We start from the raw sequence: 18694 nt of genomic DNA, 5'->3' as shown, positions 1-18694 counted from the left end.
AGCTAAAAGTTACAAAAAATCAAGTAAACATGAATTATAAAATTGTAAGTATTCTAATAGTATTAAGTATAATTTTAAAAATAAATAAAATTACTGAAGTAATTATTAAAAAACTAAACCAAAACAGAAATTTTATTTGACTTTTGTGTTATTGTAAAAAACAAAGTGTCTCAATTAATGCATGTGTATTTTTGTGTAAACTCTTCCAGTTACTCTCTCTGATTCAGTACTAGTCAGAGAACCACTGGGGATATTATAAGTCTACTCTATGTCTTGTTGATAATTTTGAAAAAATCTTCCAGAACAACTTTTTGTTTTTCAGCAAAGGCTATAATCTTTGTATTGATACTGAATTGTTGATTTTTTCCCAAAGAAAGCTGCTCCTATTACGTTAGTTTTCACCATGTGTAAATTAATTAACTATACTACTTTTGATACTTTTATATTTATATTTCACTTCTTTGAAAGTCACTGAAATACACTCAGACATTTTACATTAGAAACTTTGTTTTGCTGTCATTTTCTTGTCTTTAGAGATACAGGAGTTCTGAAAAGATACATCTTTACCCCAAATTTTTAAACCAGTATTGACTCTGGGTACAGGAGAGATTGGTTCAGCAAGTATTTCCATCATAAATTAACTGGATCATTAATATTCATCGATTTCATGCTTTGGATTGCAAATTGGTCATTTCCTGGATATGCTCTGAGCTGGTTTCTCAAGCAGCTACTAGCTATATGGCTTCCTTCAGCTTCAGGCTCCCCACCATCCTTGCACTTCACCCAAAGCTGTGGCATCTTTACAGCTATGGCTGGCACAGCTCAGCTGCCCGTGGCCCTTCTACATTTTCAGCATTTATTCCGTACTTCTGTCTGCTCTTCCCCCAACCCCCACCCAGAGCTTCCAATCATACCTGCAGGCAGCAGTCTAGGTATAGCTTTTAGTATTTCCCTTCTGGCCCAAACAGGGGGGTTAACTCTTCCTACCCAAAGGAGAAATGCATCAGCTTCAGAGAGCTGCCTATTCCACTCTGGCAATCTTTCTGGTTGAAAGGGTAAGGAAGAGATGCAACGATGGAGAGGGGAGATATGGAGGGAACAGAATTTTAAAGAGCTGCAGAAGGCCCATGGTAAGAAAGTAGGGCCTGAAGAGGGAATTAGCAGGGGCAGAACAAAGTTAAGAAGTGAGTAATACTGTAGGCTGATGTTTGAAATAGGGGTTTTCCAGCCACAACAATACGATTCCAGTATTTTTTTTCCCTTGGTTGTAACATGTACTACTTTTTATTGAAACTGATTTGCCTTTCTAACTGTATTTTCCTTGAGCTAATATCATCTATACAATTAAAAAAATAAATCAGTGGTTGGAGTTTAAGACTACCGAATTACCCTGATTTGTCCAACTGAAAAAGTAGGTAACTCTTACAGAATAATTGAGACGAAGTATTCTAAAATTATTTTTCATTGAATAAAACAGCCTACTGAATTCAAGATGTTTTTTAAATGCTTTTAAAGAAAAGAATGGTGGGGTGCCTGGGTGGCTCAGTTGGTTGAGCGGCCGACTTTGGCTCAGGTAATGATCTCACGGTCCGTGAGCTCAAGCCCCGCGTTGGGCTCTGTGCTAACAGCTCAGAGCCTGGAGCCTGTTTCGGATTCTGTGTCTCCCTCTCTCTGACCCTCCCCCGTTCATGCTCTGTCTCTCTCTGTCTCAAAAATAAATAAATGTTAAAAAAAAAATTAAAAAAAAAAAAGAAAAGAATGGATACTTTTTATTTTATACTATATCCACTTAATTCTAATATCACATTTTTTCTATATGCAACTAATGAGGTCTCACAATTTGAGTCAATTTCTTAAAAATTCTTCATCAATTAGTTTAAAATAAGCTCATATTAGCTACTAATGAGTAAGACTGATAGATGACTAATGAATGTTAACACTGATATTAAGTTAACATTTAGTAATAGAAGTAAAACCTTAAACTATGACCATTGGAAAAAGTGTTACTTTCCTGAATAAGAAAAATCCATAAAGCTAACTTCACTCAGTATATGAAATGAATTTTTTTTTTAATTTTTTTTTTAATGTTTATTTATTTTTGACAGAGAGAGAGACAGAGCATGAGCAGGGGAGGGGCAGAGAGAGGGAGACACAGAATCGAAAGCAGGCTCCAGGCTCTGAGATGCCAGCACAGAGCCCGATGCGGGGCTCGAACTCACAGACCGTGAGATCATGACCTGAGCCGAAGTTGGATGCTCAACCAACTGAGCTACCCAGGTGCCCCAAAATGAATTTTTATTAACAGTCATGGTTAAAGTCTTAATGGTTAAAGAATCAATGCTCAAGGTAACAGTAATTTCTCTGTAGTTGCATTTCTTTCTATTTGCAGTCTCTATCCTCCTGTTACAACCAAAAATATATAACAAGAAATTTTATAAAAAGGTCTAGAGACAAAAGTTAAAGTTAGGTAAGATGGCAGAGCAGCATGGAAGTTCTGTTTCTCTCGTCCTGAAATGCAGCCAAATCATCACGAAACCATTTTGCACACCTAGAAAATTGATCTGAGGATTAACACAACAATCTGCATTAACTTGAGCCACAGAACTCGGCAGGAATTTACCCAAAACAAAGAACAGGAAGAAATGACAGCCAGGGACTTAATTAACACAGATATAAGAAAGATGTCTGAACCTGAATTTAGAATCACGATAATAAGAATACCAGCTGGGGTTGAAAAAGCATAGAATCATATGTCCCTTTCTGGACATAAAAGAAGTAAAATCTAGTCAGGACAAAATTTAAAATGTGATACTGAGGTGCAATCTTGAATGGTTGCCACGGCAGCAAGGATGGATGAAGCAGAGCAGCAAATCAGCGATAGAGACGACAAACTTATGGAGAACAGTGAAACAGAAAAAAACAGGGAAATTAAGGCAACAGAGCACAATATGAGAATTAGACAACTCAGTGACTCATTAAAAAGTAATAACATCTGAAACATAGAGGTCCTGGAGGGATGAAGAGAGAGAAAAAGGGGTAGAAGGTTTATGTGGGCAAATCATAGCAGAAAAGTTTCCTAACACGGAGAAAGACACAGACATCAAAATCAACAAAAAACGACCATCAGCAAGGGATATCAGTCAAATTCACAAAATACACAGACAAGCAAAGAATTATGAGAGTAGCAAGGGAAAAAAGTCCTTAACCTGTAAGGTAAGACAGATCAGGTTCACAACAGACCTATCCACAGAAACTTGGCAGGCCAGAAAGGAGTGGCAGAATATATTCAACATGCTAAACCAGAAAAATATGCAGGCAAGAATTCTTTATCTAGCAAGGCTGTCGTTCAAAATAGGAGAGATAAAGAGTTTCCCAGACAAACAAAAACTAAAGGAGTTGGTAACCAGTAAACCAGACCTGCAAGAAATTTTAACGGGGACTCTCTGAGGGAAAAGACGAAAGAAAACAAAAAAGACCAAAAGCAACAATGACTAGAAAGTACCAGAAAACACCACCAGAAACTCCTAACTCTATAGGAGTGCCTAACCCAATGGCAAGAAGTTCAAATCTTTCAGTACTCACTCTAAATGTCAATGGACTAAAAACTCCAATCAAACACTTCAATCAAAAGATACAGGGTAACAGAACTGATAAGAAAACAAGATCCATCTATATGCTGTTTACAAGAGACCCATTTTAGATCTAACGACGCCTTCAGAATGAAAATAAGAGGATGAAGAGCCATCTATCATGCTACTGGTTGCCAAAAGAAAGCTGGAGTAACCATACTTATACCAGACAACCTAGATTTTAAAATAAAGACTGTAACAAGAGATGAAGAAGGGCATTATATCATAATTAAGGGGTCTATCCACCAAGAAGATCTAACAATTGTAAACATTTATGTTCCCAATGTGGAACACCCAAATATATAAATCAATTAATCAGAAACATAAAGAAACTCATTGACAAGAATATCATAATAGTAGGGGACTTTGACACCCCACTTATAACAATGGACAGATCATCTAAGCAGAAAATCAATAAGGAAACAATGGCTTTGAATGACACACTGGACCAGATGGACTTAACAGATATATTCAGAATATTTCATTCTAAAGCAGCAGAATACACATTCTTTTCCAGTGCACATGGAATATTCTCCAGAATAGATCACATACCAGGACACAAATGAGCCCTCAGCAAGTACAAAAAGATCAAGATCATAGCATGCATATTTACAGACCACAATGCTATGAAACTTGAAGTCAACCACAAGAAAAAATTTAGAAAGACAACAAATACTTGAAGAATAAAGAATATTGTACTAAAGAATGAAGAATGGGTTAACCAAGAAGTTAAAGAGGAAATTAAAAAGTACATGGAAGCCAATGAAAATGATAACACCACAGCCCAAAACCTCTGGGATGCAACAAAGGCATCAAAAGAGGGAAGTATATAATAATCCATGCCTTCCTAAAGAAGGAAAAAAGGTCTCAGATACACAACCTAAGCTTACACCTTAAAGGGCTGGAAAAAGAACAGCAAATAAAACCCAAGCCAGCAGAAGGCAGGAAACAATAAAGATTAGAGCAGAAATCAATGCTATCAAAACCAAAAAAAACAGTACAACAGATCAATGAAACCAGAAGCTGATTCTTTGAAAGAATTAACAAAATTGATAAACCCCTAGCCAGTCTGATAAAAAAAAAAAAAAAAAAAAAAGGAAAATAAATAAATAAATAAATAAATAAATAAATAAAAATAAATCAAGAACAAAAGAGAAGAGACCACAACCAACACTGTGGAAATACAAACAATAATAAGAGAATATTATGAGCAATTATATGCCAATAAATTGGGCAATCTGGAAGAAATGGACAAATTCCTAGAAACATATAAACTACTAAAACTGAAACAGGAAGAAACAGAAAATTTGAACAGACCCATAACAAGTAAAGAAATTGAATTAGTAATAAAAAATCTCCCCAAAACAAGAATCCAATTAACACTCTGTTAATTTTCTGTTCCAAAAAATAGAAATGGAAGGAAAACCTCGAAAATCATTCTATGAGGCCAGCATTACCTTGATTGCAAAACCAGACAAAGACCCCATTAAAAAGGAGAACTACAGACCAATTTCCCTGATGAACATGGATGCAAAAATTCTCAACAAGATATTAGCCAACCAGATCCAATAATATATTAAAAGCATTATTCACCATTATACCTTGGATGCAGGGCTGGTTCAATATCCACAAGTCAATCAATGTGATACATCACATCAATAAAAGAAAGGACAAGAACCATATGATCCTCTCAATAGATGCAAAGAAAGCATTTGACAAAATACAACATCCTTTCTTGATAAAAGCCCTCAAGAAAGTAGGGATAGAAGGGTACCTCAAGATCATAAAAGCCATATACAAAAGACCCACTGCTAATATCATCCTCAATGGTGAACAACTGAGAGCTTTCCACCTAAGGTCAAGAACATGACACAGATGTCCACTCTCGCCACCAATATTCAACATAGTATTGGAAGTCCTAGCCTCTGCAACCAGACAACATAAAGGAATAAAAGACATCTAAATTGGCCAGGAGGAGGTCAAACTTTTACTCTTCACAGATGACACGATACTCTATATGTAAAACCCAAAAGATTCCACCAAAAAACTGCTAGAACTGATCCATGAATTCAGCAAAGTTGCAGGATATAAAATCAACGCACAGAAATCAGTTGCATTTCTATACACCGATAATGAAACAACAGAAAGAGAAATCAAGGAATGGATCCCATTTACAATTGCACCAAACCATAAAAATACCTAGGAATAAACCTAACCAAAGAGGAGAAGAATCTATACACTGAAGACGATAGAAAGCTTAAGAAAGAAATTGAAGAAGACACACAAAAAAATGGAAAAATACTTCATGCTCACAGACTAGAAGAACAAATATTGTTAAAATGTCGATAGTACCCAAAGCAGTCTACATATTGAATGGAATCCCTATCAAAATAATACCGGCATTCTTCATAAGGCTAGAACAAACAATCCTAAAATTTGTATGGAACCAGAAAAGACCCTAAATAGCCAAAGCAATACTGCAAAAGAAAAGCAAAGCTGGAGGCAATCTCGGACTTCAAGATGTATTACAAAGCTGTAATCATCAAGACAGTATGGTACTGGCACAAAAATAGATACTTAGATCAATGAAACAGAATAGAGAATCCAGAAATGGACCCACAAACGTATGGCCAACTAATCTTTGACAAAGTAGGAAAGAATATCCAGTGTAATAAAGACAGTCTCTTCAGCAAATGATGTTGGGAAAACTGGATAGCGACAATGCAGAAGAATGAACCTGGACCACTTTCTTACACCATACACAAAAATAAACTCAAAATGGATGAAAAACCTAAATGTAAGACAGAAAGCCATCAAAATCCTGGAGGAGAAAGCAGGCAAAAACCTCTTTGACCTCGGCCACAGCAAGTTCTTACTCAACATGTCTCTGGAGGCAAGGAAAAGAAAAGCAAAAACAAACTACTGGGACCTAATTAAGATAGAAAGTTTCTGCACAGTGAAGGAAACAATTAGCAAAACTATAAGGCAACTGAAGGAACAGGAGAAGATATCTGCAAATGACATATCAGATAAAGGGTAGGTATCCAAAATCTATAAAGAACTTATCAAAATCAACACCCAAAAAACAAATAATCCAGTGAAGAAATAGGCAAAAGACATGAAGAGACACTTTTCAAAAGAAGACATCAAAATGGCTAATAGATACATGAAAAAATGCTCAGCATCACTCATCATCAGGGAAATACAAATCAAAACCACAATGATACCACCTCACACCTGTCAGAATGGCTAACATTAACAACTCAGGCAACAACAGACGTTGGCGAGGACGCAGAGATGCTTGGGATTCTCTCTCTCCCTCCCTCCCGCAGTTGTGCTGTCTCTAACTCTCTCAAGATAAATAAATTAAATAAACTTTAAAAATGAAATTAAAAAAAAGTACAACAATAACAATGCATTATTTCTGAACAAGTAAACATTTAATGAAATGTACAAACCATTACTTACTCAGACATTCTTTCAAAGCCAAAGCCTGGACATTAGTTAACTGTTTCTCTCTCTGTATAAGTTGCTCTCCAGAAAAATGTGGAAGTGACAAGAAGTCAAAAGGAAAGCCTGAGAAATAAAAAAAAAGTCAGTATTAAAGATGTTCTATGACAGGGGCGCCTGGGTGGCGCAGTCGGTTAAGCCTCCGACTTCAGCCAGGTCACGATCTCGCGGTCTGTGAGTTCGAGCCCCGCGTCAGGCTCTGGGCTGATGGCTCGGAGCCTGGAGCCTGTTTCCGATTCTGTGTCTCCCTCTCTCTCTGCCCCTCCCCCGTTCATGCTCTGTCTCTCTCTGTCCCAAAAATAAATAAAAAACATTGAAAAAAAAAATTTTGAAAAAAAAAAAAAAAAAAAAAAAAAAAGATGTTCTATGACAATAATGAGTTCCCAGGAAAGTGTTATTACATAATTTTAAAAAACAAGTCAATTACTCATCTCTGTCTTGCTTATTTCAAAATAAATAATAATTAAGATGCAGAAATTAAGCATACTAAATTATTTTACATTTTAAACTCTAACCAACCTCTTAAATTGAGGGAATTTAGGTAGCAGAATAGAATTTCTTCCATCACATTTTCTTTTACAGGTCAGCTACTCAAGCCAGCCAGTCTCTAAAGATGCTCCCAACAAACTACTCCTGTTTACCTGCTGTGTAGTCTTTCCACAGTGAATCCAGGCTAACCCTATGAAATCAGTAAGGTACTATGGTAAAAGGGACAGTGAATGACTTCTAGGCTAGGTCAAAAAACCCTGAGGCTTCTTAGAACAACTGCTCTAAGAAAAGTTGGCAACCATGTAGGAAATCAGACTACCCTGAGACTAAAGTGTCGTGAGGAAGCTCACTGGCTATGAGAAAAGGGCCTGTGAAGAGAACGTCATCCTAACCCATCTCATCTGCTCCGTCATCCTAATCCAGGAGCCAAACATGTGGCTGAAGAAGCTGTCTTATACAACAAGCTGCACAAAGTCTTCAAGTGGATAGAGTCTCAGCTCTAAGTGGGACTTCAAAATAGAACCATCGGCTGTGCCCAGTCAACCCACAGGACTACAAAACATAATAATAAATAGGCATTTTGAAGCTAAATTTGGAGTGGTTTGTCATACAGGGATGGAGAATCGAAATGTAGAAAATGAAAAGAAAAAAAAAAGATGGGCAATAAAACAGACTAAGACTCTTGAGAGGAAGTAAAAATGAAATATAAATTGTAGAAAAATAATATGTGTGTAAAGTGGAAAACACTGAAAATTTCCTATTTAGCACTTAAGTCTGACCTACTAAATTTTACTAGGTAGAATGAAAAGGGGCTTAATTTAGAGTACAGACTCTAAATTGTTCAAATATGCTATTGTATGTTTGAAATAAAAGGTAAATTGAGAGCGAAATGGAGTTTGGGGAAAATAAGTTCATTAAAAACCACATAAGGTTTTTTTTTGTTTTAAAAAAAAATTTTTTTTCTAACGTTTATTTATTTTTGAGACAGAGAGAGACAGAGCATGAAAGGGGGGAGGGGCAGAGAGAGAGGGAGATACAGAACCTAAAGCAGGCTCCAGGCTCCAAGCCATCAGCCCAGAGCCCAACGCGGGGCCCGAACTCACGGACCGTGAGATCGTGACCTGAGCCGAAGTCGGACGCTTAACCGACTGAGCCACGCAGGCGCCCCCTAAAAACCACATAAGGTTTAACTACATATACAAACAAATATAAAACGTTTTCCACCTGAAATCAACACTTACTCAGTTTGGCTTCTTCTGTCTTTGCTTTCATCTTTCCATGAATGAAACGGAGTGCAAATGAGCCATTGATCTGGTTGGCTGAGTGAATCAAGGTGGCTTTACATTTTCTCTTGCCAGCACCTTGTAACAGGAGGTAATAGCTGGAGCACTCACCTTTCACTTCAACATCTGGAACTAAGCAAAAACAACTATCTTGTGAAGTATGTGAAAATTCAGCATGCAACACCACAGAAGCATACATTTGACCCATAGGGTATAATGACTTTCTATGTTATTTGAAAACAAGCCGTTATGCAATACATTTCGGGTAGCACTTGTCCATTTAACTCAGAAAAATGAAAGCAGAGAATCGTAACAAAAAGGATGCAAAGCATAAACACTGTACTTTAAATTAAACTCTGTACTCATTCATTAGCTTTTGATATGGCCTACTAGAGTTCCATGGTGTGTTTCTTCTATGACCCCACTATAATGTATCAACTACTATTTCCAGCTTCTATTTCTTTAAAATGGAATAAACTGACCCCTGCGAGCACACACAATTCAGGTGGTGGGAGCAGAAGTGCACAGATACACTTCAGGGTAGCTTTTTGGTCCTTGCAGTGGGCATCCATAATGTATTTTACAGAGGGAATGGAGAGCATTCATTAATCTGGCCCGCCAGTTATGTGAAGGTCAGTTAAGACAGCTTCTTGTATATTTTAAAAACAAATCAAGTGAGGGTTATAGCGAAGGTCAAAGAAAAACTGCGAAGCCTTTGAGATTAAAAATAGAAGTAGAGTCCCTTTTTGTTGAAGATGGTGAATTAGAAATAAGCATTTATTTTCACCGTCTCCTGAAATTCCACAAAATGAGAATAAAGAGATTTTTTAAATAGCACAAATCTACAAGGACTAATATCTGATAGAAGAGACAACAACAACTGATTTTAAAAGCAGGAAGCAGATGAATAATTGGTAACAGACTACTGAGGAAGCTGAGAAAAGATAAACAGTGGAGAAAGCTTAGAAGCAACATAATTTATACCACAAACCCTGACAAGACTCTGGGATGATGGTCCCAGATGGCACTGGAAGCAACGTGAAGGTGAAACAGGAAAACAGGTCGAAGTCTGTGAGAAGCAGTTTGGCATCCTGACCACTCTGTATTCTATTGAGGCACATGATTGTCCTGTCCCCAGCCCAGAAGTCTAGTGGTTTACTCCCTGGAGAAAGTAACACAAGCTGCCTCTGGCCTGAGAGCTACTGGACAGAGAGTATGGTTAGAGTTAATTATCAGTGCATTAAGTAAGTACTTGTATACTGAATATTGAGACCTTTTACCCTTCTCTATCTACCTGACTTCTAGAATTTTGGAAGCTAGATAACAGAATTGAGCTTTCTTTTGGAAATATGGTCAGTCCTAGAGGAAAGACTAAAGAATGCCAATGTTGGTGTCAGCTAGGTTCCCCGTTGAGATCACCCTAAAATGAAGATCACAGTCAACAAGCTACAGCCATGCATCCAAATTTTCCCATTAGTTTTCTGGTACTATCTCTTAAATGTGAGCAGGCAGCCAAACATCATAGGACCTCAAGGAAAGTTGTTAGTATGAAAACCAGATGCCAAAATAAACAGAAAACAAGTGACTTGCAGGAAACAAAGAATATGCAGTAAAAAGAAATCATACACACACACACACACACACACACACACACACACACACACACACCTAAACCAAACATCCAATCAGGTCACTAGAATCCTCAGAATAGATACTGTATCCATTAAATAAGAACAGAAAATTGTAAGAACATTAAATAATATAGAGCTCGTGGAAATGAAAAATAAGAAAGCACAGACCTATATTTCACCTAAAAGGTTAGAAGAAAAAGTTCAGTGAATCTACAGAATGTAGAGTAAAAAGACAAAGAAATGGAAAATAGTAGAGGAAGAGAAAAAGAGACAGACACACAAACCAGGAGTAACATCTAAACAAGAGTAACAGAAGTGAGAAAAAAAAAAAAAAAAACAGAGGAAAGGAAATTATCAACAAAATAATTTTAAGAACATTTTCCCCAGTAAAAAGACAAGCTTCCAGGCATGCTGAGAGCCCAAAAAAGAACAAAAACAGACCCACTAAAGTGCATCATCATGAAAATTCAGAAGACTAAGAACAAGTAGGTTCTACAAAATTCCAGTGAAAATATGGGCTTCCTATTAAAAAAAAAAAAATCAAGAATGAGAACAGCACTAGAATTCTAAACAACAGCACTAAAAGCTGGAACATAATGGAGCAATACCTTCAAAATTTCAGGAAGATTTTAGAAAATATGCTCCACCAAAATGGGGGAGAAAAGAAAGAAACAGGAAGATTAAAGGATCCAGGCACCAAAAAAGAAAGGCAAAAGAAATTTCTATGATGATGAAAAAATAGTCTTTTAAACCCAAAGCTATGGAACAAATCTAGAGAGTAAAACCAACTAATCTGGATTAGGCAGGTTATATAGATCTGGAAGAGATTTCTTACATATACATGATTGATGGGATACTTAATGTGCTCAAAGGTACTGAACTCAGTTTTACCACTGGAGGAAGGCTTTGTGACTGGATAGAAAAAAAGAATCATTGACTCTAGGTAAAACAGAATAATGCACAGGACAGGAAAATAAGATATATTACATGGCTCAACTGTGAAGAGTGATTACATACTCATAATAATTAAAACTATGAATATTAATTTACAATTACTGGGAGGATAGGGAAGTGAGAAGAATGTGAGCGTGTGGTAGGGGTGAAGAAACTTAGAGGAATCATACTTCCCTGTTTGAAAACTTACTACAAAGCTACAGTACAGAAGACACTGAGGCACTGGTATAAGGACAGACATACAGATTAACAGAATTCAGAGGCCAGAAATATACTCTCACATTTACAGTCAAATGATTTTTATTTATTTATTTTTGAGAGAGAGAGAGAGAGAGAGAGAGAGAGAGAGAGAAAGTGCGAGAGGGGGAGGGGCAGAGAGAGGGAGAGTCCCGAGCAGGCTCCACAATGTCAGTGCAGAGCCAGATGCAGGGCTGGAACCCACTAACTGAGATCCTAACCTGAGCCAAAGCTGGACGTTTAACCAACTGAGCCACCCAGGCAGGCGCCCATACAGTCAAATGATTTTCAACAAAGGTGCCAAAACAAGTTGAAGGAGAAGGAACAGTCTTTTCAACAAATGCTCTTGGAACACATGAACATCCAATATGCAAAAGAACAAAGTTGAACTCCTACCCATCCACCATTCAGTGGATTAATTAATATACAAAAAATTATACAAAAATTAACTCAAAATGGATCATAGATATACATTTAAGAGCTAAATTTTAAAACTCTTACCATAAAAAAAGGCATCAATCTTTACGACCTTGGATTAGGCAATGGTTTGTTAAATAAGAGACCCAAAGCACAAAAAACAAAAGAAAAAAAAATAAAAAGTTGAATTTCACCAAAATTAAGAACTTTTGTGCTTCAAAGTACATCATCAAGATAATGAAGAGTCAAGCCACTATGGACCTGGGGTAATAATGATATGTCAATGCAGGCTTGTCATTTGTAACAAATGTACAATTGGGGTGGAACATTGGAAACAGGGAGGTTACATGTTTGTGAGGACATGGGCTATATGGAAACTGTACTTTCTGCTTAATTTTGTGGAGTATTGAAAACTGCTCTAAAAAAATAAAGATTATTAATTTAAAAAAGAAGTACCCATATGGCAAGGCTGCTGTGAAGACGATTAAATGCGAGATGCTATGTGGAAAGTGCTTAGATCATTGACATATCCTAATTATTCAGTAAATATTACTAATTAATAAAAAAAAAAGTCAATCTGCAGAATAGAAGAAAGTATTTGTAAATCATATATCTTATAAGGGATTTGTATCTAGAATATACACATAGCTCCACAACTACAATAATAAAAAGACAACTAACTCAATTAAAAACCGAGTAAAGGATCTGCATAGACATTCCTCCAAAGATATATACAAATGGCCAATAAGCACGTAAAGATGTTCAACGCCATTAACCAACAAGGTCCTGTAAATCAAAACCACAAAGAGATACCACTTTACCTCCCTTGGATGAATATAACAAAAAATATAGACAATACCAGGTATTGATAAGGATGCAGAGAAAATGGAACTCTTATAGACTGCTGGTGGGAATATAAAATGGTACAGCTACTTTAAAAGTTAGGCAACTCCTCAAAAGCTAAACATATAATTAACACAAACTCAGCAATTCCACTCTCAGGTTTATATCCAAAATAATTTTAAACATATGTGTTCACGCAAAAACATGTACACAAATATTCATGGCAGCATTATTTACAACAGCTCAAAAGAATCAACAGCTAAAGTGTCCGTCAACTGATGTGTGAATAAATAATGAGTGATGCATCCAAATGACAGAGTAGTATTCAGCAATAAAAGGGAATGAAGTATTGGTATGAAGTACAACAAAGATAAACCTTAAAAATATTATGCGATATGTGTGTACACACACACACACACAGGAAAAAGAAATTTGTGTAATTAAAAAAATTTTTTTTAGGTTTTATTTGTTTTGTGAGAGAGTGAGAGAGAGCTTGAGCAGGGGAGGGGCAGAGAGAAAGAAAGAGAGATTCCCAAGCAGGCTCTGTGATGTCAGCACGGAGCCCGACATGGGGCTCCACCTCACGACTCATGAGACCATGACCTGAGACGAAATCAGTAATTGGATGCTTAACCAACTGAGCCACCCATGTGCTCCAAAACTACTGTAATTTTATTACAACAGTTCATTTCACAGATGAACATACTGTGGCTTAAAGCTTATCCTCCGAAACATGCAGGAAGTACAAAAATAAATTTATGCAATTAGTGTGCAACACAGACATTAATACCGTTCATAAACATCAATTTTAGAAAAGAAATTTAAATAAAGGTTATTAGAAAGATAAAACACTTGTTACCAGTTGCATTTGAAACTAAGATTTGCCAAGAGTTATAGTGACTTTTTTTTTATAGTGACTTTTAATTCATTTACCAACTCAGCACTTTGCCAATTCAAGTTATGTGTATCTCTTCAACCCATGACATCCTTTCCACATTGATTGTAAATTCCATCACCTTTATTAGCATTTTAATCATGGAGGCCTGTAATTACAACAATCTTATTTTCCTCAAAAGAAAAATATTTATTTTAAAGAACTCCCCTGACCATGATTATGCAGTCATTTAAAAAATGTTGTTCCAGATTTGGTAGGTGTTAATTGAAGGCTTATTAAATAACTTTTATGTAAAGACCACAGAGAGTAACAGATTTACAATTAGCTTTGTTATTCAATTCCCATAGCTCTTCCTAAAGAAATAAGGGGAAATGATTACAACAGAAAATTTCTGTTTCATCAGTTATTTTTACACTATTAACTCTGAAGAGATTGATTGGCTTGCATGCCCTCTCTCCACCAAAACAAACATCCATTTTGGATCTATTATACAGGGAAAATGAAAGAGGCCAAAACTACAAGTGCCCTTTAATTGTATCAAAGTTTACAGGTAACATACACACTTTAACGAAGAGATATATTGATTTCTTTAGCAAACAAAATTCCAGTAAAATAAAAATCAAGTCATATTTTGTATCAATAAGTTTCTCAGTGGTTCTTAAAATCCTGTAAACAGTTTAACAGGGGCGCCTGAGTGGCTCAGTGGGTTAAGCATCCAACTTCAGCTCAGGTCATGATCTCACAGTTTGTGGGTTTGAGCCCCGCATTAGGCTCTGCTGCCGGCTGGGAGCCTGCTTCTTTCTGTGTCTCCCTCTCTCTGTCTGCCCCTCCACCACTCATGCTCTGTCTCTCTCTCTCTCTCAAAAATAAATAAACATTAAAAAAATTAAAAATAAATAAAAATAAAACAATAAAACAGTTTAACAATATAAAATACAAAATCATATGAATGTAAAGAGGAAATAATATTCCACTTGATATAATAAAAAATATCTCAGGATGATTAGGGTAGTAAGATATTCTGGTTCTGGTTAAGTAAATCTTCTAACTTAATGACAAGTATATATATATATATATATATATATATATATATATGTATATACACACATGTATATGTATACACATATGTATATATACATATATACACACACACACATATATATGTGTATATATATGTATATATGTGTGTATATATATGTATATATGTGTATATATGTATATATATAAGAAAAATAAAATACCCATTATATGATAGTCACACTAAAAATTAAACAATAAAATAAAAATCTAGTCTTCAACAGGCATTTTGCAAGGCTACACACTTTCCAACAGAGATATCATTGTTCAAACAATTCTAAAGCCTAAAATAGTGTTTCTCCCCTCCACAGCACTTTTTTTTTTTTTTTTTGCCTCAGAGGATCTGAAGGACTTTCTCTTTAGCAACAGTCGTTCTCTAGCCTAGGGCTGAGAAGAACACATCTAGGGCAGAAGTTCTTAATACTGGATGCACTTGAAACACTTGGGTGCTTTAATAATTTTTTTTAATGTTTATTTATTTTGAGAGGGAGAGAGAGAGAGAGAGAGAGAGAGAGAGAGAGAGAGAAAACAAGTGGGGGATGGGCAGAGAGAGAGGGAGACACAGAATCCGAAGCAGGCTCCAGGCTCTGCGCTATCAGCCCAGACCCTGACGCAGGGCTCGAACCCAGAAGAGGTGAGATTATGCACTGAGTCGAAGTTGGACACCTAACCGACTGAGCCATTGGGTGCTATTACAAACTACTGGGGTCCTGGCCTGGTCTCTTCCCCAGAGATTTGTATTTAATTGTTCTCAGGTAGGGCCCCATTTGGCTTTCTTCCTTTTTTGACTTTCTTTCCTTCCTTCCTTCCTTCTCTCTGTCACAAAAAGGTATATGTGAGGTATAATTTACACATATTTATATACATATATCAGAGTATAAATGTGATTAACTTAAGAATTATACAATTATGCATCCATCACTAGAATCCAGTTTGAGAAAACTTCCATTATCTCTCTGCAGTCAATCTCCTCTCCTATTCCTGGCCTCAGGCAACCACTGATCTGCTTTCTAGTCCTTTAGCTTTTTATAGAAATTCCATATAAATGAAATCATGTAATGAATAGTCTTTTAAATTTGGCTTTATAAACATACCATATTTAGGTACACCCAAAACTTCTCATGCCTCAATATGTTGAGCAGTATTCCACTGTATGGACAAAACAAACTGTGTTTATCCATTCACTGGCTGATGGATGTTTGCACAGTTTCCAATTCTTAGCTGCTATAAATATGGCTTTTATTAACAGTTCCTTGCAAGTGTTTGTGTAGACATATGTTCTCATTTCTCCTGGATAAATACCTAGGAATGGAAATACTGGGTTGCAGTGAAGTGTAAGTCTAACTGCCCAACTGTTTTCCAGAGTATCTATGCCATTTTATACTAATACCACCAATGTGTGAGATTTAGTTTCTTCACATTCTCATCAACATTTGATAGTCACTGTTTTTCTTTTTTAAGTTTTTATTTATATATCCGGAGTGAGAGAGAGTAGGGGAGAGTGGCTCACAAACTGAGCTGTGAGGTCATGACCTGAGCCGAAGTTGGACGCTCAACTGACAGCCACCCAGGCACCCCTGATAGTCACTATTTTAATAACAGCCATTCTAGTAAGTATATTAAAACATTGTGGTTTTAATTTGCATTTCCCAAAAGACTAATGATGTTGAGCATCTTTTGCGTGGTTGATTAGCTATTCATGTATCTTTAATGAAATGTCTATTGAAGTCTCTTACCTACTTATTAATTGGGTTGTCTCCTTACTATTGAGTTGTAAGGATTTTTTTATATGTATTTCTCCATTGTTAGACATGACTGGAAATGTTTTCTCTTAGTAGCCTTTAAAATTTTTTTCTAGTGTTCTCAAAAAGTGGCCATTTTTAAATCTGGTGAATTTATAGATTTGTTTTCTTTTTATAGATCTTAAAAATTTTTTTTTAATGTTTATTTTTGACAGAGAGAGACAGAGACAGAGCATGAGTGGGGGAGGGGCAGAGAGAGAGGGAGACACAGAATCCGAAGCAGGATCCAGGCTCTGAGCTGTCAGCAGAGAGCCCAACGCGGGGCTCGAACTCACAGACCGTGAGATCATGACCTGAGCTGAAGTTGGACGCTCAACCAACTGAGCCACCCAGGCGCCCCTTTATAGATCATCTTTTTGGTAAATATATTTTCTTACAGAGGTGTTATAGTTTTAGTGCTTACATTAGGTATATAATTAAGTATATAATCTATTTTGAATTAATTTGTATTAAATTTTATATAATTTTTGTATAATCCATATTTTACATATGGATATCCAGTTCTTCCAGCACTGTGTTAAAGAGACTATCTTTTCTATTGGCATCTTGTCTCTATTTTGTTCCACCGATACATGTATATTCTTAATCTAACACTACATTGTCTTGAATACTGTGGCCTTATAGTTGTGAAGTTGTGAATCAGATAGTGTAAGTTCTCAAAAGTTGTTTTGCCTTTTCAAAATTGTTTTGGCCATTCCAGGGCCTTTACAATCCCATATAAATTCAGTATCAGTTTGTCAATTTCTATGAAAAGTCCTCTTGGGATTTTGTTAGAGACGGAATTAAATCTATGAGTCAATTTGGAGGTAAGTGCCATCTTAATAGTACTGAGTGTTCCGATCTACAAACATGGTGTATCTCTCCATTTACTTATATTGTCTTTAATTACTCTCAGTAAGTTTTATAGTTCTCCGTGTATAGGTCTTGCACTTCTTTTGTTAGATGGGAGTCCTCGGTATTTTATTCACTGACTTTTGGTCTAGTTCCTAATTCTCTTCTTCTACTTAACTTGGATTTAGTCTTCTAGCTTCTTGAGATTGTAATTTGATTACTGATTTTAGGTATTTCTTCCATGATAAGATAAGCATTTACAATCCTCTTAGTACTGCCTTAACTGCTTTCCATAAATTTTATGTGTTTTGATTTTTTTTTTTTTTTAATTTTTTTTTTTTCCCAACGTTTTTTATTTATTTTTGGGACAGAGAGAGACAGAGCATGAACGGGGGAGGGGCAGAGAGAGAGGGAGACACAGAATCGGAAACAGGCTCCAGGCTCCGAGCCATCAGCCCAGAGCCTGACGCGGGGCTCGAACTCACGGACCGCGAGATCGTGACCTGGCTGAAGTCGGACGCTTAACCGACTGCGCCACCCAGGCGCCCCATGTGTTTTGATTTTATTTATAGTTAAAAACCTTTTCTAATTTCCCCTTTGATTTCTTCTTTGACCTGTGGGTTATTTAGAAAGTTATTTAACCTGTGGGTTATTTAATCTCCAAATATTTAAAGTATTCCTCACATCTGTGCTGTTGACTTCTAACTTAATTTTACTGTAACTGAAGAACATACTGAGTGTTATTTCTACCCTTTTAAATTTATTAGGCTCATTTAATGGCCTAACCCATATATGGTCTATCCTGAAGAATGTTCCATATGCACTTGAAGAGAACAAGTAGGCTAGTGAATGGTATATTCAATAAAAGTTAGTCAAGATGGTTGATAGTGTTCACTACTGAATTCCTACCACCTAGAATAATGCCCTGAACCCAAAAGGCACATAATAAATTAGTTGCTGATTGAAAGATTACTTTGTCTTCGCCACTGAAGTCTCTTTCAAAATCTTTAACTGCATCCTTCACCTTTTCTCAAGACAGAAATTATTTATAGATCAGTTACATGGTGTCATTTTAACCTTACTAGTTTCAGCTCAC

General features: G+C 36.3%; 1 protein-coding gene across 3 annotated transcripts in view; it reads right to left on the bottom strand.

The window, feature by feature from the left end:
* The window catches only part of LOC122211179 (MDM2 binding protein), a 91676-nt gene that overhangs the window by 39827 nt on the left and 33155 nt on the right, over nt 1-18694 (bottom strand). For all 3 annotated transcript variants that reach the window (XM_042924315.1, XM_042924317.1, XM_042924316.1), the window contains exons 12-13: nt 8870-9043; nt 7098-7205 (exon numbers count right to left, since the gene is read on the bottom strand). In XM_042924315.1, coding sequence (XP_042780249.1) covers nt 7098-7205; nt 8870-9043 — 282 coding nt within the window. The remainder of the gene's footprint in view (nt 1-7097; nt 7206-8869; nt 9044-18694) is intronic.

The sequence above is a fragment of the Panthera leo genome, chromosome F2 (assembly GCF_018350215.1).
Source record: "Panthera leo isolate Ple1 chromosome F2, P.leo_Ple1_pat1.1, whole genome shotgun sequence".
NCBI classification, from domain to species: Eukaryota; Metazoa; Chordata; class Mammalia; order Carnivora; family Felidae; genus Panthera; species Panthera leo.
This window is presented reverse-complemented; position numbering and strand designations above follow the sequence as displayed.